Below are 21381 nucleotides of genomic sequence, written 5' to 3' on the forward strand. Positions count from 1 at the left end.
AGACGAGGGTTCCACGTGTGTCTTGTTCCTGCCCCAGAGAGTGAGGATGAGTACAGCGATGATGATGACATGAGCTGGAAGGTGCGCCGGGCAGCTGCCAAGTGCATCGCAGCCTTGATCAGCTCGCGGCCTGACCTGCTGCCTGATTTCCACTGCACCCTGGCACCTGTGCTCATCCGCCGCTTCAAAGAACGCGAGGAGAATGTCAAGGCTGATGTATTCACCGCTTACATGGTACTGCTGCGGCAAACGCGGCCTCCAAAGGGGTGGCTGGAGGCCATGGAGGAACCCACCCAGACCGGCAGCAACCTCCACATGCTACGTGGACAGGTGGGTGTGCCTTCACCTCCACCCCTTACCCCCAATTTGCCCACCCAGCCACTCACTGTTAGTGTCCCTGGACTTGGAAACTCACCTGGGGAGAACACCCAGCTGTGGAAGGGAAGGGGTCCCCGGGGTGGGGGATGAGAGCCAGCCAGGCTTCTGGAGTGCGGTAGTGACAGCCAACCTGCCTGGGTGACCTTGAGCAAGTTGCTTGGTCTCTCTGTACCTGTAAAATGGATGTGGGAAATATGCCTACCCTCCAAGGGTCTGTGTGCAGTCACCAAAAGCCTGGCACAGAGTGAAGGATGAGTGCTTGGGAGATACCTTGATGCCGACATCCTCCCTGGGGATGTCTGGCAAAGCCTCCTGGTAGTGGGCAGCCTGGGAGGTTTCTCTGGTGGTCCCTGACCTTGACTTCCCCCTCCTGTCCACAGGTGCCCCTTGTGGTCAAGGCCCTGCAGCGGCAGCTTAAAGATCGGAGCATCAGAGTGCGCCAGGGATGCTTCAGCCTCCTCACCGAGCTGGCAGGCGTCCTCCCCGGCAGCCTGGCTGAGCACATGCCTGTGCTGGTATCAGGTAGGCTGGACTGCAACCAGGTATCTGCTGTTCTGGGCCACTTCCAGAACCCAGACCCCACCCCTGAGTTGAGCCTCCAATTTCTGAGAGAGTCTGGGACCCAGTCCCAGGCTCAGTCCCTGGTCAAGAGTCTCCAGTGGCCTCCCACTACCAGCAGTGAGAACAAGGCTGGTTCCAATGAGTTCCCTGGACATGTTTCCCTCAACCCTGGCCACTGGTCAGCGCTGACTTCTTGGAAACTTCTGTAGAAGAGTTTAGGTGCTTCAGTCCAGCTCAGGCACCTGTAGGTACCCCAGCCTTGCTTCCAGGGAGGGCCGCGTTGCATCAGAGGCGGTGGCCTCATAACCCTTGCACTCACCCTACAGGCATCATCTTCTCGCTGGCCGACCACTCCAGCTCCTCCACCATCCGGATGGATGCCCTGGCCTTTCTGCAGGGGCTGCTGGGCACCGAACCAGCTGAGGCCTTCCACCCACACTTGCCCACCTTCTTGCCACCTGTGATGGCCTGTGTGGCTGACCCTTTCTATAAGATTGCAGCCGAGGCCCTGGTGGTGCTACAGGAGTTGGTGCAGGCCCTGTGGCCGCTGGACAGGCCTCGGATACTGGATCCTGAGCCGTATGTTGGAGAGATGTCTGTGGTTACCCTGGCGCGACTCCGTGCCACTGACCTGGACCAGGAGGTGAAGGAGCGGGCCATTTCCTGCATGGGCCACCTTGTAGGCCACCTGGGTGACCGGCTTGGGGATGAGCTGGAGCCTATATTACTGCTCCTCCTGGACCGCCTGCGGAATGAGATCACCCGGCTGCCCGCCGTCAAGGCGCTTACGCTGGTGGCTGTGTCCCCACTGCAGCTTGATCTACAGCCCATCCTAGCCGAGGCACTGCCCATTCTGGCCTCATTCCTGCGGAAGAATCAGCGGGCTTTGCGACTGGCCACACTGGCAGCCCTGGATGCCCTGGCCCAGAGCCAGGGCCTCAGCCTCCCACCGTCTGCCGTGCAGGCTGTGCTGGCTGAGCTGCCTGCCCTGGTCAACGAGAGTGACATGCATGTGGCCCAGCTGGCTGTGGACTTCCTTGCCACAGTGACCCAAGCCCAGCCAGCCTCTTTGGTAGAGGTCAGTGGCCCTGTGCTCTCAGAGCTGCTGCGGCTGCTGCGTTCGCCCCTTTTGCCAGCCGGGGTTCTGGCAGCCACTGAAGGCTTCCTGCAGGCCCTGGTGGGGACCCGTCCCCCGTGTGTGGACTATGCCAAACTCATCAGCCTGCTCACTGCTCCTGTTTATGAGCAGGCTGTGGACGGTGGGCCTGGCCTGCACAAGCAGGTGTTCCACTCATTGGCCCGGTGTGTGGCAGCTCTCTCAGCTGCCTGTCCCCAAGAGGCGGCAAGCACAGCCAACCATCTGGTCTGCGATGCCAGGTCGCCCCACTCCAGCACAGGGGTCAAAGTCCTGGCATTCCTGTCGCTGGCTGAGGTGGGTCAGGTGGCTGGGCCAGGCCCCCAGCGGGAGCTGAAGGCAGTGCTCCTGGAAGCCTTGGGGTCATCCAGTGAGGACGTGAGGGCTGCGGCCTCCTATGCACTGGGCCGCATGGGTGCTGGCAGCCTGCCCGACTTCCTGCCCTTCCTGCTGGAGCAGATCGAGGCTGAGCCCCGACGACAGTACCTGCTGCTGCACTCACTTAGGGAGGCCCTGGGGGCCGCCCAGCCTGACAGCCTGAAGCCCTACACTGAGGACATCTGGGCCCTGCTGTTCCGGCGCTGCGAGGGTGCCGAGGAGGGTACCCGGGGGGTGGTGGCCGAGTGCATTGGGAAGCTGGTCCTTGTGAACCCTTCGTTCCTTCTGCCCCGCTTCCGGAAGCAGCTTGCTGCAGGTAGGCACACAGGTGTGGGCAAGGCAACCCAGCGCGGAGGTGGGCAGTTTGCCACTGAGCATCCAAGCAGCTGGGGCAGAGTGAGCTATTTCAAGTCATTGGGTACAAGAATCATGGTATCTATGCGACAGAGGCAAGGAAGCTACAGAGGAACACACAGTGATACCTGAGACTTAAAGGCTTCCTTCTATGGGACTGTGGGATAGAAGGGACAGAGTCCTTGATAGGTCCCTACCACAAATACACTTAAAAATCGCATGATGTTGACTAGGCATGGTGGCACATGTCTGTAATCCCAGCACTTTGGGAGGCTGAGGTGGGTGGATCACTTGAGCCTAGGAGTTTGAGACCAGCCTGGGCAACATGATGAGACCCTGCCTCTACAAAAAAAAAACAAAAAACCAAAAAACTCATGATGCCAACTTCATAATCCTTGATGTGGACAGTAGCTTAGTGCTGCACACAGAGGTCAACAAAAACAGTTTTCTGAGTAGCCATAGACTGCAACCTGCGGAGGGTCAGCTCTTTTTAGCTAGCCTGAGCTATGAGCAGATGTCAGTATGGACTGGGACAGGCTGACATGCCCCTGAGGCTTGGGGAGGGCTGGGCAAAAACCAGGAGGGGCAGGCGTTTTGGTTTGTCACGTTTTGGCACACCAGGTATCTTAGCTTCAGGAGGTGGAAAGCAGGCAGGTGGGGTCGTGGGGCTTCTAGGAAAGGGAGAGTCCCCAGAATGAAAGGCCAGTGGGCTTCAAGCTGGCCAGCTGGCCCCTTACGGAACCAGTGGATGCTCTGGTTGACAGAACACAGGTACAGTGTTTGGTACGCTGTGTGGTACCTACAGTAGTTAATACTGAGTAAGTTGAGAGCTGCTGCTGTTACTAGGTATGTTAGTGATTTCAGTTAAGGCTTTCTTGGGTTGCTGGGTTCATAAGAAGCAGTTGTCTGGCCTCATGACTGTAGATGGAAGAACATTGTTGAGAACACTATCTATTACATCACACAAAGAACCTTGACAGACGAGAGTCTTAAGATGCAGAGGAGCCCTGCTTTGCCTAAACACCTATTTGTTTCTGTCCCACGTATTCTGTTGAACCAGCCACCTGGTCACATTTCCTTTTTACCACCAACTGCTGGGAAGCTTAGAGCCAGATGAGTGGCCTGCTTCTAGTAGGTTCCTGGAACTTCCTAACTGATGCTGTCTGTACGTCTTCCTTCTAGTCTCCTCACCTCCCTGCCTTCAGTCGTCCTTGGCCTTGTTCTTGTTTTCAGTTCACTTAATCTTACTCTCTTGTGCCTGTCTTCATCAGCCACCCTAAATCTTCCTGGGAGCCAGTCAGGCTGGCAAGAGAAAGAGGTAAAAGCTAAAAGTCTGAGTTCAATAACTTCCATTCATTCATGCCTTAGCACCAATTGGTAAACGTTTCCTTGAGGCTGAACGTAAAGCCTGTGTAGTGGAAGCACCTTAGCCCGCTCGCTGCAGTGTGCTGGGGGTTGGGTGGGGAGCAAGGGGGGCAAGCCACTGAGGAGAGGTTCAGGCAGGTGGAGCATCCACCCATTTGTTTCTTTCATTAAGGGAATGTCCTCCCCCTCTTTATTCGGCTTCTCTACTCAGAAAGCAAGCAGCAGAGCACAAGTAAGCGAGCTCTCCATGACCGAGCCTGGAGATGATCAGAGTTCTGTTAGGCCCCCCTGACCACCAGCCAGAACGCAGGCCCAGGAGGAAGGGCCCAGCCAGGAATTCTGGATCTGCTGTGTGGCCTTAGACATGAACTTATCCTCTCTGAGTCTCTCTTTTCTCATGTGTCAAAGAGATTATTTTTATTGGTGATTTTAATACTATTTTATCATTATTAATTAATAGGATCATTGTTAGGACTCATTGAGATAACATGTCTGAAAAATCCCAAGGCCTGAGGGAAAGTCTTTGTCGGAGCAGTTCCTGTGTTGGTTATCGGTTCCGTGTTTGCAACCTGTGGTGTGGTTACCTAAGCACTGGCAGTCCTACTGTTTCAGCTGCAGCATGGAGGATTGAGGGGAGATTCAAGGCTGCCAAGGGAAATGGTAGAATCCACTTTCCCAGAGATGGGGAGGGGGTACAGGTCTGTCTTCCAGGGAAGCAGGGGGAGGAGCCTCAGCACCTTCTGACCTGTAAGCATCCAGGTTTGCCCCCTGCCCCTCACTGACTCACCTCCACCTCTTCTTGTTCTGCAGGTCGGCCACACACCCGGAGCACCGTCATCACAGCGGTCAAGTTCCTTATCTCAGACCAGCCCCATCCCATTGACCCCCTCCTGAAGAGCTTCATCGGTGAGCACCTCCCTGCTGCCTCCCCCACCTTGTTCAGTGCCCCCAACCAGTCCTTGAGCTTGGGCTGATGTTTCCTACCCAATAGCCAAGGGCAGTGGGAGACCCGGGAGGCATGCCCATGATGGGCAGCAGGGCCTGGCCCTCCAGTTAAAAGGCCTGGGTTCACATCCCTGCCTCCCTACTGCCACTAAATCATGGGTGGGCCTGGCATGTCCACCACACCTCTAAGCCTTGCTTTCCTCATCTGTCAAATGGACGTGAGAAACTCTTATTATCTGCATCTTCTAGAATTGTCCTGGGGGCCCATGGGCAACTGAGGGAGAAGATGCTTCATAAACATATAGACTCTTGGGAATGGAAAACCACCAGCCTCTCACATGCCTTAGCTTTTGTGGGCCCTAAAGTGGGGCAGGGAATAGTGCTCCCCCTGCCACCCTGCCCACTAGATCGCCTCTGTCTGAGGGATCTTCTGGCCTGAGGAGCCCAAGCAGCCTTCACTGTGAGGAGAGGAACTGAGACCTCCCAACACTTTGGGAGGCCAAGTGGATCACCTGAGATCAGGAGTTCAAGACCAGCCTGGCCAACATGGTGAAACCCCGTCTCTACTAAAAATACAAAAATGAGCCAGGCGTGATGGCGGGCACCTGTAATCCCAGCTACTCTGGAGGCTGAGGCAGGAGAATCACTTGAACCCAGGAGGCAAAAGTTGCAGTGAGCAGAGATTGTACGACTGCACTCCAGCCTGGGTGACAGAGCAAGACTCTCTCTCAAAAAAAAAAAAAAAATTAGGCATGGTGGCAGTGGGAGATTGCCACCACTAAAGAAAAAAAAAAGTGTTGATGCTCATCTGCCAGGGGCCTGTTGTGTGAGACCAAGGGGTCAGCAGATGTGACCACGTTCTGCACTGGAGAACATGTGCAGAAGTTCTAGCAATGTCATCGGCAGCAACTTTGTCCCTTGCCCTAGTGCAGTGGGCACGTGCCCCACCCCCCCAGCCTGATTTCCTCCATCATGAGGGAGCTGCCCTTGATGGGCACCACCAGCGATTTCACCTGGGGTTCCTGTTTGCTTTAGAACATTTGAACTGGTTTTTGAGCTCTCACTGTGTGTCACGTACCACATCGGACCCTTTAATATACCTCATCACAGTGGTGCTCACAGCTTCCTGCGTGGTGTGTAGGACTGGCCCCATTTTACATGTGAGGAAACGAACTCAGAGCGGGGATGTGAACTCGGGTCTTACCAGTTCCCCACAGCTGTGTTCTCACAGAGAATGGGGAACCTGGGAGCCAATGCGGCACCATTGAAAGGGGCCCAGAAGAGGCTGCTGGCTCTGAGCTTGCATCCTGTTCTGCTGGGAGCCTTCCTGCCCTTCCCAGTGTATCACATCAGGGGCACATGGAGGTGGCTTGTCCCCTGACTGGTGATGGTAACTTTGATCACCCAGTTCAGATGGATACTGCCAGGGTTTCTGTCTACTCTAAAGTTTCTCTTTTTTCCTTTGGAATGAATACGAATTTTTGAGTACATAAAATAAGTATTTTATATAAACATCCTTGTTCTCATCAATTTTTTGCCCACTAGGTTTAGCATCCACGGTTGTGTCTTGCCTGAGTCAATGATTACTGTGATATTTGCCAAATGGTGACTTTCTAGTTCCATTATTCTTTCCATAGTTATAGGTTTGCATTCTACTGTCTGGAAGAACTTTTTCTTCTCTTGCATTTATTTATTTATTTATTCATAAATTTATTTGTCATTAGACTCATGGCCTCTTCCTACTTCATTCTGTGGGTTATAACCTATTACTGTCTTTAATTTTGATGCTCAAGATTGTCTCAGATTTGGCCATTGGGAGCGCTTCAAGCTGGTTCCTATTTTCTATTGACATGTTTCCTTTTTTTTTTTTTTTTTTTTTTTTTTGAGAGACAGAGTCTCACTCTGTCACCCAGGCCGGAAGGCAATGGCACAGTCATACCTTACTGCAACCCTTGCTTCTCAGGCTCAAGCAATCCTCCCACTTGAGCCTCCCGAGTAGCTGGGACTACAGATGTGCGCCAGCCACCACGCCTGTCTACTTTAAAAATTTTTTTTGTAGAAACAGGGTTTTGTTGTGTTGCCCAGGCTGGTCTTGAACTCCTAGGCTTAAGTGATCCACTCACCTTGGCCTCCCAAAGTGCTGGGATTCTAGATGTGAGCCCCCGTGCCCAGCCTCCATCATTCTCTTAAGTGTATCCTTGCTTTTGGCACGATGAGATGCTCCAGATTCATCGCAAACCTTTTCTGCACCAGTCCTGGAATCAGCCATTTCTCCAAGGAGTCCTGATTTATTTTAGTGGAGAATGGTATTTAGAATCCAAGATCTGGACACTAGATGAGCCTATTGCTATTGGGGCCTCATTGCTTCTAGGCCCTCTCAGCAGACAGAACTAGAAAATGCACGTCTCTATGCAGAGACACAAACATGCACATGTATATCTGTGCTTCCAGATGCACATTCATGCACATCTTTCTTTGTCCCTCCTTCTTTCCCTCCCTGCCTCTCTTTCTGTCTTTCTCCTCCCTGTCTTCTACCTACCTACCCACCTATCTTGAAAACCTTGAGTTCATAGCTGCTTCCTATTGCAGTCTAGCCCCCTTTCCATATCTGTAACTCCTTTCTCTTACAGTAAGAAACCCAGCTCCCATTATCTACAAGATATTTATTTTCTTAATCCTGAAATACACAGAAAGTAGTCTGAGAATTGCTGACTCTTATCTCTGTGAAAATTAATATTCATGGGTAGTTTTTTTGTCTTCCGCTAGAGGGCAGCTAGTCAAAATACTCAAAGTGGCTTGGTTTGTTTTCTCCTTCATAACCTGGGTGGTTACGTGGATCATTTTAAATACAGTTTTGTTTGTTTGTTTGTTTTTGAGGACGGGTACGGTGGTTCACTCCTGTAATCCCAGCACTTTGGGAGGCTGAGGCAGGAGGATCACCTGAGGTCAGGAGTTAGAGACCAGCCTGGCAAAACCCCATCTCTACCAAAAAATATAAAAATTAGCCGGGTGTGGGCCAGGCATGGTGGCTCACGCCTGTAATCCCAGCACTTTGGGAGGCCAAGGTGGGTGGATCACGAGGTCAGGAGATTGAGACCATCCTGGCTAACATGGTGAAACCTTGTCTCTACTAAAAATACAAAAAATTAGCCGGGTGTGGTGGCGGGCGCCTGTAGTCCCAGCTACTCGGGAGGCTGAGGCAGGAGAATGGCGTGAACCTGGGAGGCGGAGCTTACAGTGAGCTGAGATCGCGCCACTGCACTCTAGCCTGGGCGACAGAGGGAGACTCTGTCTCAACAACAACAACAAAAAGCCGGGTGTGGTGGCACACGCCTGTAATCCCAGCTACCTGGGAGGTTGAGGCATGAGAATTGCTTGAATCCGGGAGACAGAGGTTGCAGTGAGCCTAGATTGTGCCACTGTACTCCATCCTGGGCAACAGAATGAGACTGTCTTTTTGATTCAAACAAACAAACAAATAAATAAATAAATACAGTTTTTTGCATTTTGGTTTTATATTTAGGGATTCCCCCATCTTTGATTTTCTTTCTTTTAAAGTATATAAAACATTAACAATTCTAAAGTGTTTCAACTATAATGGCTGGGCATAGTGGCTCATGCCTGTAATCCTAGCACTTTGGGAGGCTGAGGCAGGAGGATCACTTGAGTCCAGGAGTTCGAGACCAGTCTGGGCACCATAGTGAGACCCCCCCATCTCTAAAAAAATTTTTTTTCCCAAACCAACATGGCACATGTATACCTATGTAACAAACCTGCATGTTGTGCACATGTACCCTAGAACTTAAAGTATAATGATAATAAAATTTTTTTAAGTTTAAACTCTATATTATAGTCCCTTTTCTGTTACTATAGCAGAATACTACAGATTGGGTAATTTATAAAGAAGAGAAATTTATTCCTCACAGTTGTGGAGACTGGGAGGTCCAAGAACATGGCACCAGCATCTGGTGAGGGCCATCCCATGGTGGAAGGGAGGGCAGAAGTGAGTATGGGAGACAGAGAGACGAGATGGGGGCTGAGCTTCTCCTTTAACAGGAGCTCCCTCCCATGAAAATTGACCCACTCCTGTAGTGACGGCATTAATCCATGCCTCAGGGCTTCACCTTCACGACCTAATCACCTCTCGATACTATTACCATGGCAATTAAGTTTCAACATGAGTTTTGGTGGGCACATTCAAATCATAGCACTGTACAAGTCTGGGCACAGCGGCTTATGCCTGTAATCTCAGCAATTTGGGTGGCCAAGGTGGGTGGATCACTTGAGGTAAGGAGTTTGAGACCAGCCTGGCCAACATGGTGAAACCCCGTCTCTACTAAAAATACAAAAATTAGCCGGGCATGGTGGTGCATGCCTGTAATCCCAAAGTACTTGGCAGGCTGAGGTGGGAGAATCACATGAACCTGAGAGGTGGAGGTTGCGGTGAGCCGAGATCACACCACTGCACTCCAGCCTGGGCAAGAGAGTTAGACTCTGTCTCATAAACAAAACAAAAACATAGCACTGTACAAAAAGGAGTATCCTGAGAAGTGCTGGTGACTTGACCGCTCTGATCTTTAAGAACCTCACCTGCAATATCAAGTTAACATTCACAGAGTTCATCCTCTGTGCCAGGCACTCTGCTATGTGCCTTCAATGCATTACCACATTAAAATTTTTCTTTTTTTTTTTCAAGATAATGCTGAGGCACCACATTTTAAATTGTAAAAACAGTCCTATAGCATAGGTTCTATTATGACTCCCATTTTACAGATGAGGACATTGAGGCTCTCCAAGGCCCCACAGTTAATTAGTAGAGCTGGAATGGAAGCCAGGTCAGCCTCGAGCCCACATTCTTATCTGGTCTTTGAAGGGTTGTCTGTGCCTGGCACAAAGTGCATGTTCACCACTCCCAGCTTACCCCCATTCAGCCAGTTCTGCACATGCACAGTAACCTGATGGCCAGGGCGGTGAGGGGGGTGACTTTGTGCTGTGGCTATGTATCCCCCGCACCCCTCATGTTCTTCTGCCAGGAGAGTTCATGGAGAGCCTGCAGGACCCAGATCTGAATGTGCGCCGTGCGACTCTGGCTTTCTTCAACTCAGCTGTGCACAACAAGCCCTCGCTAGTCCGGGACCTGCTGGATGACATCCTGCCCCTCCTCTACCAGGAGACAAAGATCCGCCGGGACCTCATCCGAGAGGTGTGGAGCAGAGCTGGGGAAGCTGGGGGTGATGCCACCTCTCATGCCTCACTGGTAGGGCATTATTATCTCATCAGAGCAGGTGCTGGGGCCACATGCCTTGGGTCAAGTCCTGCCCTGACTCCCAGCTGTGTGACCCCAGCCAGGGCAACCTGATCATCTCTGAGCCTCAGTTACTCTTCGTGAGCACATGAGGGTGCTAACTGTGTCTGCATCGTAGGGTTGCTGTGGCAATTCGGTGAGTGAGGTCCTGTAAGTGTTTAGTACCACCGCAGGTGCACAACCAGCGCCCAGTAAATGTTGACGTTTGGCAGGTGTTCACTGAGCATCTGCACTGAGCCCAAGTGCCAGGACTTAGGGTTGAACTTGATTTGGTTTCTGCCACCAAGGAGCTCATCATGGCCCCCTAAAGGAGAGAGATGCCCAGTCTGCTGATTACAGACAGCCCCCTCCTTACAATGGTTCAACTTTACAATGGTGCAAAAGCAGTAGCATTCAGCAGGCTCCTCACCTTATGATGGGATTGCATCTGGAAACCAACTTATGATGGACCTATTGTGACATAATCCCATCATACACCAAGAATGCATTTAACTTAGAGCCCACCTGGTAAAGTAAGGATTCAAGGGGCAAAGGTTAAAGGTGATTTAATAAGTTTCAGCTATGGAATACTAGCAGCATTGAGGCCCTTTAAGCTGGGCTTTGAAGGGTGAAAAGGTGTTTACCATTAAAACAGGGCTTCATGGTTGAAAGCTTCAGAAAGGCCTGGGTGTCTTTTTTGTTGTTTTTTTGAGACAGGGTCTTGCTGTGTCACCTAGGCTGGAGTACAGTGGCACAGTCACAGCTCACTGCAGCCTCGACCTCCTGGGCCCAAGTGATCCTCCCACCTCAGCCTCCTGAGTAGCTGGGACTACAGGCGTGTACCACCACACCTAGCTAATTTTTTGTATTTTTTTTGTAGAGATGGGGTTTCACCATGTTGCCCAGACTGGTCTCAAATTCCTCCTGCCTCAGCCTCCCAAAGTGCTGGGAGGACAGCCATCATGCCCAACCTACCTGGATTTTAAATTCCAGTTCAGCCACTTACAAGCAGTATATCCTTAACCTGTCCAACTCAGTTAATTAACCTGCCCAACTCAGTTTCCTCATCTGTTAAATGGGATCAATAATATTTATTTTTGAGATGGAGTCTTGCTCTGTCACCCAGGCTGGAGTGCAGTGGCACGATCTCAGCTCACTGCAACCTCCGCCTCCCTGGTTCAAGAATTCTCCTGCCTCAGCCACCTGAGTAGCTGGGACTACAGGCATGTGCCACCACGCCCGGCTGATTTTTTGTATTTTTAGTAGAGATGAGGTTCACCATGTTAGCCAGGATAGCCTCAATCTCCTGACCTCGTGATCCGCCTGCCTTGGCCTCCTAAAATGTTGGGATTACAGGCGTGAGCCACCGTAACTGGCCAGTAACATTTACTTCTGATGGCATTTGTGATGCTTGAATGAAACGTCATCCATCAAGCACTCAGTACAGTGCCTACCACTCAGACAGTGCCTGCTCAGTGGATTATAAGAATAATTGTTCTTATTGCCACTATTATCACCAAGGGGAAAGGATACTGCAGGTTGAGCAAAGGCATGGAGACTTGAGAGTATAAGGCATGATTTGGGGCCGGCGTGCAGTGTGGAATAGAGATGTGGGGTTTATAGCAGAAACTAGAAGAGGTGTCCTTACACCCTGGGGCCATATCCCCAACCTTCATCCTTCCTGCAGGTGGAAATGGGTCCCTTTAAACATACAGTGGACGATGGGCTGGACGTGCGGAAGGCGGCCTTTGAGTGCATGTATTCACTGCTTGAGAGCTGCCTGGGCCAGCTGGATATCTGCGAGTTCCTGAACCATGTGGAGGACGGGCTGAAGGACCACTACGACATCCGGGTAAGACCAAGCCCCCTGCCAGTTCTATGTGCCCCTGTACCAAGTGATAGTCAGGCACCACTGGGGCCATGCTTATTTGTCCTTGCTCGCTACTCCAGGCACCCAGTGAAGATAGCTGCATTGTTGTTTTCTGATAAGAAAAGGAACCTGTGCCTCAGATACCTTTGGTGGGAGTCTACACTGGGCAGGCTCTTTGGAGGATGGTTTGGCAGCAACCAGAAAAAAAAAAATTGTCCAGGTGTGGTGGCTCATGCCTGTAATCCTAGCACTTTGGAAGGCTGAGGCAGGAGGATGGCTTGAGCCCAGGAGGTTGAGGCTGCAGTGAAACGTGATCGCACCACTACACTCCAACCTGGGCAACAGAGTGAGACCCTGGGCAACAGAGTGAGTCTCAAAATAAAATAAATAAATTAATTAATTAATTCCCAGATGAAACTTTTGACCCAGCAGGGCACTTTGAGCTGTGGAATACTAGCAGCATTGAGGAGCGGGCTGCATCTTTTCACGCTGTGACCTGAAAGAGCTCCAAGCCCCACTGTTGAGTGGCAAGAGCTAGTTCCAGAAGTCAGGGCCATTTTCTTACCAGAGAGAATGAGGCTGGGGCTGGTGGAACAGTGCGGAGACTTCAGTTTCTTCATTTTATATCTTTCTATATCATTTAAAATTTTTTTTTTTTTTTTTTTTGAGACAGAGTCTCGCTCTGTCGCCCAGGCTGGAGTGCAGTGGCCAGATCTCAGCTCACTGCAAGCTCCGCCTCCCGGGTTCACGCCATTCTCCTGCCTCAGCCTCCCGAGTAGCTGGGACTACAGGCGCCCGCCACCTCGCCCGGCTAGTTTTTTGTATTTTTTAGTAGAGACGGGGTTTCACCGTGTTAGCCAGGATGATCTCAATCTCCTGACCTCGTGATCCGCCCGTTGTGGCCTCCCAAAGTGCGGGGATTACAGGCTTGAGCCACCGTGCCCGGCCCATTTTTAAAAATTTTAAAGTTTATTCACATATATAATAGAAATCATTTCTAATTGTGGTGAAATATTAATAATACAAGTTACTATCTTCACTTTTTTTTTTTTTTTTTGAGACAGGGTCTTGCTCTGTTACCCAGGCTGGAGTGCAGTGGTATGATCTCAGCTCACTGCAACCTCTGCCTCCCAGGTTCAAGCGATTCTCCTGCCTCAGCCTCCCAAGTAGTTGGGACTACAGGTGCCCACCACCACACCCAGCTAAATTTTTTTTTTGTACTTTTAGTAGAGACGGGGTTTCACCATGTTGACCAGGCTAGTCTCGAACTCCTGACCTCAAGTAATCTGCCTGCCTTGGCCTCCCAAAGTGATGTGATTACAGGTGTGAGCCACCGTGCCAGGCCCCGTCTTCACTATTTTTAAGTGCACAGCGCAGTGGTATTAAGCAGATTCACATTGCTTTGCAGCCATCACCACTGTCAATCTCAAAACTCTTTTCTCCTTCCCAAACTGAAATCTGCACCCATTAAACACTATTCTCAATGAATTTGACTACTCTAGGATTCTGCCCTTGTAAGTGGAATCATACAGTATTTGTCCTTGTGACCGACTTGTTTCACTTAGTCTGATGTCCTCGAGGTTTATCCATGTTGCAGCACATCAGAATTTCCCTCTGTTGTATGTACAGACCACAATTTGTTTACCCACTCATCCATTGCTGGACAAATATTCCATTGCTGGACCAGAAGGTGTTCCCAGCTTCTGGCTATTATGAGTAATGTGACTGTGAACCTAGGTGTTCCAATATCCTTTGGAATCCTGCCTTCAGTTCTTTTCACTTTACCCACAAGTGAAATTGCTGGATCATAGGGCAATTCTGTGTTTAATGTCTTAAGGAACTGCCATACTACAACTTTATTTTTAAATTTTTATTTATTTGTTTGAGATGGAGTCTCACTTTATTGCCCAGGCTGGAGTTCACTGGTGCAATCTTGGCTCACTGCAACCTCCGCCTCCCGGGTTCAAGTGATTCTCCTGCCTCAGCCTCTTTGAGTAGCTGGGATTATAGATGTGCGCCACTACGCCTGGCTAATTTTTGTAATTTTTAGTAGAGACAGGGTTTCACCATGTTGGCTAGGCTGGTCTGGAACTCCTGACCTCAGGTGATCCACCCACCTCGGCCTCCCAAAGTGTTGGGATTACAGGCGTGAGCCACCACGCCCGGTCCCATATTACAACTTTAAAAAATGTGTACTGTAAGCATGAGTCACTTTTTTTTTTTGAGGCGGTGTCTCGCTCTGTCGCCCGGACTGGAGTGCAGTGGCCGGATCTCAGCTCACTGCAAGCTCCGCCTCCCGGGTTCACGCCATTCTCCTGCCTCAGCCTCCCGAGCAGCTGGGACTACAGGCGCCCGCCACCTCGCCCAGCTAGTTTTTTGTATTTTTAGTAGAGACGGGGTTTCACCGTGTTAGCCAGGATGGTCTCGATCTCCTGACCTCGTGATCCGCCCGTCTCGGCCTCCCAAAGTGCTGGGATTACAGGCTTGAGCCACTGCGCCCGGCCATGAGTCACTTTTTATAATGAAAAAGTAATACAAAGTAATCAAAAGTAACCCATACTTGTTTTAAAAGATTCATGAAAACAAATAAGCGAGTAATAATCATCCAAAAGCTTCCCCCACCCAGCGAGGCCTGCTGTCAGTATCAGTGTTTCCTGGGATGATGCATGTAGACCCTCATGCATCAGCCAACTGATAGTAAGTGGGTGCCACCACGCCGAGGTCAGTGTGAGAGGTGGGGTCCCTGCTCTGAAAGCCGTGGAGATGAGTGTATGAGATCTGTTTTCTAGAAATGGGATCACACCACACATGCTGTTTTTCCCCAGTCTTTTAACTTACATTTACTGTATGTTGTTTGCTTTGCTTTTCAGTATATATCAGTCCTGTCATATTTCACAGCTGCAGGAGTTCCCATTTCTGTTGCACTCACTGCTACACATGTAGATTGTTTGCACATTTTCACTATTTTTTTTTTTTTTTTTTTTGAGACGGAGTCTCGCTCTGTCGCCCAGGCTGGAGTGCAGTGGCGCGATCTCAGCTCACTGCAAGCTCCGCCTCCCGGGTTTACGCCATTCTCCTGCCTCAGCCTCCCGAGTAGCTGGGACTACAGGCGCCCGCCATCTCGCCCGGCTAGTTTTTTGTATTTTTTAATAGAGATGGGGTTTCACCGTGTAGGCCAGGATGATCTCGATCTCCTGACCTCGTGATGCACCCATCTCGGCCTCCCAAAGTGCTGGGATTACAGGCTTGAGCCACCGCGCCCGGCCGCACATTTTCACTATTACAGACAGTGCTGCTGTGAACACCCTGGTGCATTACTGATCCATGGTGTGATCGCTGGGCTTCTAGGGTGGAGTGCGTGCTCCTGCTAGAGCATCTGATGCGCGTGGTGAGGCTGCACCTCCTGCAGTGGGTGTTCCTCTGACCACTCCAGACTTGGAGCTCCGGGGATGCTCCTTCCTGCACTCCCTGTCTGCCTGTTTCCTCCTCGGCTTTATTATTGCTTTAAACTCTTGTTTCCCGCCAATCCCCAAGAAAGAGAGAAGAAGGTTCCAGCCCCAAGGTCTTGGTTGAGAAAGGGGGTTGGGTTTTCCAGTGTATGCCATGAGAACTAGTGAAAAATGATGGGGCACACAAAGCTGAACAGGACTTCCACCACAGGGTTCCGGGAGGCTCCAGGCGGGAGGGGTGTACTCAGCTTCTCTCATTTGGGTGTGCCTGGTATTAGGCATCTTGTGGGGCTCAGTAGATGCCCAAAACACCCCAGAACACAGAGTGAGGAGTTCTGGGCTGGCCCAAAGCTCCAGCTTCTCAGGATCGAGCAAGTCTGTTCTTTCTGTCCAGTCTGGCCATATCCTCTCATGCCTGCCTCAGGACCACAGGACAGGGCCTAGTCACCAGTGCAGCCTTGGAGCCCACTCTGTTGCCACCCCCTGGGGTGAGGAGGGTGGGTGTGACAGTTATAGAGCCCACAGCCTTGCATCATCAAGTCTTTAAGTGAGCCTTTAGAGAGGGAGTGACCACCACCCAGTTCACAGGGGAGACAGGGAATCTTGTCTAGTTCGAGGGCACAGGGTCGTGGAGGAGCCACGAGTCATAGCTCATGAAGTTCAGCACTGCTGCTCCTCGCTGCCGTGGGCTGGGCCTCTTCCTTTGCTGTAGGGTGTAGGGGTCAGCGTGTGGGGATGGGTAGGGCGTGGGGATTTCAGACAACCACTCTTTATGCTGTGCAAGGCTTCTTTGTGAGGACTTGACCATTTCCAAAATACATGACAGTTATTCTCCCACAGGCTGAATCTAGGCCTGCAGTCATGTTTAGTTGGTGTCAAAGTTTTTGTTCGGTTTTGAAATCAGGTGTCAACATTTAAAAATCGAGACTTTTGGCGCGGTGGCTCAAGCCTGTAATCCCAGCACTTTGGGAGGCCGAGATGGGCGGATCACGAGGTCAGGAGATCGAGACCATCCTGGCTAACACGGTGAAACCCCGTCTCTACTAAAAATACAAAAACTAGCCGGGCGAGGTGGCGGGCGCCTGTAGTCCCAGCTACTCGGGAGGCTGAGGCAGGAGAATGGCGGAAACCCGGGAGGCGGAGCTTGCAGTGAGCTGAAATCTGGCCACTGCACTCCAGTCCGGGCGACAGAGCGAGACTCCGCCTCAAAAAAAAAAAAAATAAATAAATAAAAATCGAGACTTTTTTTTACATGAAAATTGGGATTTCTTTTGAAAACAGTTCAGTGGCCCCAAGCCACATGTCTGCATTCCCACCTGGCCACAGTCAGCCAGAGCTGCCCCAGCAGCCCCCTTCACTCATCCCCAGCATCTGCCTGACTGAGTGCGCATCTGAGCTTGAGTACGACTCCCTTCCTGGTGCTTATCTGATCCTCCTTGGGTCAGCCAAGTGTAGTTGGCAAAGAAAGTGTCACCATTTGAGGAAACAGACCCAGAGAGGGAGAGACTCTATCTGGCAGGACTTCATGGTGGTCTGAACTCAGGCATCAGGTTTCGGGTGTGGGGCCTCTGCTCTTTCCCAGGGCTGGCTGCTGCTTTTGCTCCTGCACCATTTCACTAAGAACTGTCTCCTGTCTCCTTCCTCTGGGCAGATGCTGACCTTCATTATGCTTGCCCGGCTGGCCACCCTGTGTCCTGCACCTGTCCTGCAGAGGGTGGACCGACTCATTGAGCCACTAAGGGCCACCTGCACTGCCAAGGTAAGTCCCTGGCCCAGCCCTAGCCCAGGCCCTGGAGCACCTACTGAGTCCTCGGCCAGTTGTTCAGTTACCCCTTACTGAGCACTTCCTGCAGTGCAGGTGATACTGTGAAAGTGCTTCATTTAATCATTATCATTGCCCTATAAAGTACTTCTTACTGTCATTTTATACACAGGGGAACAGAGGCTTTGAGAGGTTGTTATTGGCCAAGGCTACACAGCCAGTAAATTGCAGAGCTGGATTCAGACCCACCTCTGTCTCTTCTTCCATTCATTAAACACTTCCTGGGTGCTGAGCCTCATGGGAGATACTAAAGATATAACATTGAGCCTGACAGGTTCCCTACTGTCAATCTCTCACCTCCTTGTTGGGAAGCTGGGTCACATGATTGATCTAGGGCAAAGCTGCCGCTAGACTGGAGTGCCTGAAGGGTCTGGAGGAGGGACCTGGAGTGGAAGCTCTCATGGAAAGCTGGTGTTGGGAGCAGAGCCTGGCACACCTAGATGGTACCTGGTAAATTACCTGTTGAATGGAAGAATACATTTGGGTTTTTTAAGAATGGGAATCATTACCAAAAGGAGAGCAGTGTTTTAGATTGGCGCTTAATGGCCGGGCGCGGTGGCTCAAGCCTGTAATCCCAGCACTTTGGGAGGCCGAGATGGGCGGATCACGAGGTCAGGAGATCGAGACCATCCTGGCTAACAGTGAAACCCCGTCTCTACTAAAAAATACAAAAAAACGAGGCGGGCGAGGTAGCGGGCGCCTGTAGTCCCAGCTACTCAGGAGGCTGAGGCAGGAGAATGGCGTAAACCCGGGAGGCGGAGCTTGCAGTGAGCTGAGATCCAGCCACTGCACTCCAGCCCGGGCGACAGAGCGAGACTCCGTCTCAAAAAAAAAAAAAAAAAAAAAGATTGGTGCTTAAAAAGGAGAGATACCCATAGAGTGGTGACTTTCAAAAATGAAATCTTCTGTGGATAAAACATTAAAATTGGTAGTTTATTCATAGAAACCTGCCTTGTAAGTTTACATTTTTAACATATGCTTACTATTGAGTCAATCCAAAAAAATGCTTCTATAGGGCCAGGCCAGTTTTGACAGTCTCTGTGGCCAAATCATTTCTAGTTTTCTCTGAGCTCTATGGCACCAAGAAAAGTCCCAGTTCTGGCTCTGTCACCCAGGCTGGAGTGCAGTGGCGCAATCTCGGCTCACTGCCATCTCCGCCCGCCTCCTGGGCACCTGCCACCACGCCCAGCTAATTTTTTGTATTTTTAGTAAAGATGGGGTTTCACCGTGTTAGCCAGGATGGTCTTGATCTCCTGACCTTGTGATCCGCCCACCTTGGCCTCCCAAAGTGCTGGGATTACAGGCGTGAGCCACCGCGCCCGGCAAAAAGTCCCAGTTCTTAAGAGGGGAAGTATACATGGCACTGCAGTGCCAGAACATTCTTGCAGTAGGATGAGGTGGCAGGAGAAGCTCTGCTCTGAGTTTCTACAAGAGCCACTTTTCTGGCCATGCAGAGGATGCTGTTGGGCATTGGGATGAGCGTGGATACATCCACACCCACAGTCCTTACCCATGATTCTGAATCTACCAAGCTCTGACAACCAAAAGCTTTTTAGGAACCTGTTTGTCACAAAACTTGAAGTGGCATGAGGCTATGATCTTTAATTCTCGCCAATGTACCACTTTTATACAAGGGACTTGAACATCTGAGGATTTTGGCATCCACTGGGATCCTGGAACCAAACTCCCATGGATACTGAGGGACACCTTACTACTCACAGTACTCATACATGTAGTAGAGTATTCATGTATTTGATTACACGGTATTGTACAAGACCCCCCGGGAATGTAATCTGCACAGTATTACCTTTCTAAAACCCACAATGTCCTGGATTCCAAAGCACATCTGGCTCCAGGGGTTTCAGAGAAGGGAGTGTGGACTTGTGTCAAGCTGTTTAATCCTCTTGGCAACTCTTATGAAGAGGCAGCTGTTAACTTATAGATGGGGAAATGAGGCTCAAAGACTAGTTACCTGAAGTCACAGCTCTTGGGGGCAGAGCCATTTGAATGCAGGACTCTGCAACTCCAATGCCAAGCTGTTATCCACTGCATTGAATTCTTTAGGAAGAGCCCAGCATAAGGAATTTGAACCTTAGTCCCTAAGCAGTGGAGGAACTGCTGAGCTCCTCTGCCTAAGTGGGAGATGGTGGGGGAAGAGGAAGCAAACTGCAGGAGGTAGTTTGGGGTGCTTACTCTCCGGCTGCATCTGTAGAACAGATTGGATTGCGGGGCAGGGACTTGAGTGCGGGGAGGAGGCTGCTAGAAGACCATCACAGTGATCCATTCGTTCAGTCTAGTCATATGGTGCTAAGAGCTGGTTTTAAGCACAGTATAGGCTGGATCCCTGCAGTCTGTAGGAGGTAAGTATGGGAACACAGTACTTGCCACTGCCAATCAACAAAAAGTGAGCACTTTAGATTGGCTGCTCTGAGGCCCCTCAGGCTGTACTGAAGCTGATTTGAATGGCAAAGAACCTCTGTGGGGAAACTAGCCAGTGTAAAAGCCCAGAGGTGGAGTTAGGACATAGCTGGTGAGACAGAAGCCTTGGGAGACCTCGCAGCAGGGATTTATGTTGGGTAAGATGATGGGGCAAAGAGGAAGCCAAAGACCGGTGAGGAGGCAGTGGTGCGGGCCAGGCTCAATAAAGGATGGGTGCTTCTGCTGTTTCCTACTTTAGGTCAAAGCTGGTTCCGTGAAGCAGGAGTTTGAAAAGCAAGATGAACTGAAGCGCTCTGCAATGAGGGCAGTGGCTGCCCTGCTGACCATCCCTGAGGTGGGGAAAAGCCCCATCATGGCCGACTTCTCTTCCCAAATCAGATCCAACCCTGAACTTGCTGCCCTCTTTGAAAGCATCCAGAAGGATTCCGCTTCAGCCCCCAGTACAGACTCAATGGAGCTCAGCTAGTTCCCCCAGCACCGAGGTGGGCCCCCACTTAAGAGAAAGAAGCCCACCCAAGCCCAAGGCCTCCCCATCCCCCACTGCAGGTCTCTACTTTTGCCCTTCCACCATCTCACAGGGCCCTGCCGCTCCTGGTCAGGGCTTACAGTGCCTTCTCTAGGGACCCAACTCAAAAGGCCCCCAGCTTGAGCTGCGAGGCTGCCAACAGTTGGGCCCCTTCCTTAACTCAGGACAGTCATCCAAAGAAATAGGGTGAGGAAGTTTTCCAGTGACTTCACACTGTATCCCTCCATAGTCTGTCTGGTTCCTTCAGAGGGTGTCTCTGCCTCACAAACTAGTAGCATTTAGAAATAGGCTGTGCTGTCAGCTGTAAAAGGTCAGGAGGCAGCAGACACCACTCTGGTTTCTTCACTGCACTCAGCAATGCCTGAAGTTAGTGCTCAGGCCGGGCATTTCAAAAAGAAAAGATACTTGAGTCATTCACATTTTAAAATTCAAAATGGTTCATTTCTAAGTGGCAGTGATGAATCAGAAATTTGGATGTTTCTTTTCCAGGGAGGAGAAATGGGTTGGGTAGGGAACTGGACAGGTTTGGACCTCGTTTCATTTCTAATTTCAAAACACTTATTAGCAAATTGGGCAACAAGGAATTACACATCTTCTATGCCACCACCCGGGCAAAACCAGTTGGTTTGTTTCCTTCTGAGGAAGGTTTCAAATGTGTCTAGTGTTTAGCATTGAGGACAAAGAAATGCAAGTAGCAGGCCCAAGTATTTTCTGTGACATCCTAGGTTAATAAAGATTAGATTCTAAGTTACTTTTCTCTACACAACTCGTGTCTAATTGTGAGACCAATATCTTGAATGCACTTGTCAATTTGTAAGAAATCCCAAAAATGAGGCTAGGTGCGGTGCCTCACACCTGTAATCCCAGCACTTTGG

General features: G+C 50.6%; 1 protein-coding gene across 1 annotated transcript in view; it reads left to right on the plus strand.

Annotated features, from left to right (window-relative positions):
- CAND2 (cullin associated and neddylation dissociated 2 (putative)) overlaps nt 1-21257 on the plus strand; it is a 39018-nt gene extending 17761 nt beyond the window's left edge. The window contains exons 8-15 of the mRNA XM_033210748.1: nt 38-330; nt 759-900; nt 1266-2768; nt 4982-5077; nt 10150-10319; nt 12088-12252; nt 17371-17478; nt 20219-21257. Coding sequence (XP_033066639.1) covers nt 38-330; nt 759-900; nt 1266-2768; nt 4982-5077; nt 10150-10319; nt 12088-12252; nt 17371-17478; nt 20219-20446 — 2705 coding nt within the window. The 3' untranslated portion in view covers nt 20447-21257. The remainder of the gene's footprint in view (nt 1-37; nt 331-758; nt 901-1265; nt 2769-4981; nt 5078-10149; nt 10320-12087; nt 12253-17370; nt 17479-20218) is intronic.
- The last annotated feature ends 124 nt before the right edge of the window (nt 21258-21381 follow it).

This window comes from Trachypithecus francoisi, unplaced genomic scaffold, assembly GCF_009764315.1.
Source record: "Trachypithecus francoisi isolate TF-2019V2 unplaced genomic scaffold, Tfra_2.0 Lachesis_group0, whole genome shotgun sequence".
Taxonomy (NCBI): Eukaryota; Metazoa; Chordata; class Mammalia; order Primates; family Cercopithecidae; genus Trachypithecus; species Trachypithecus francoisi.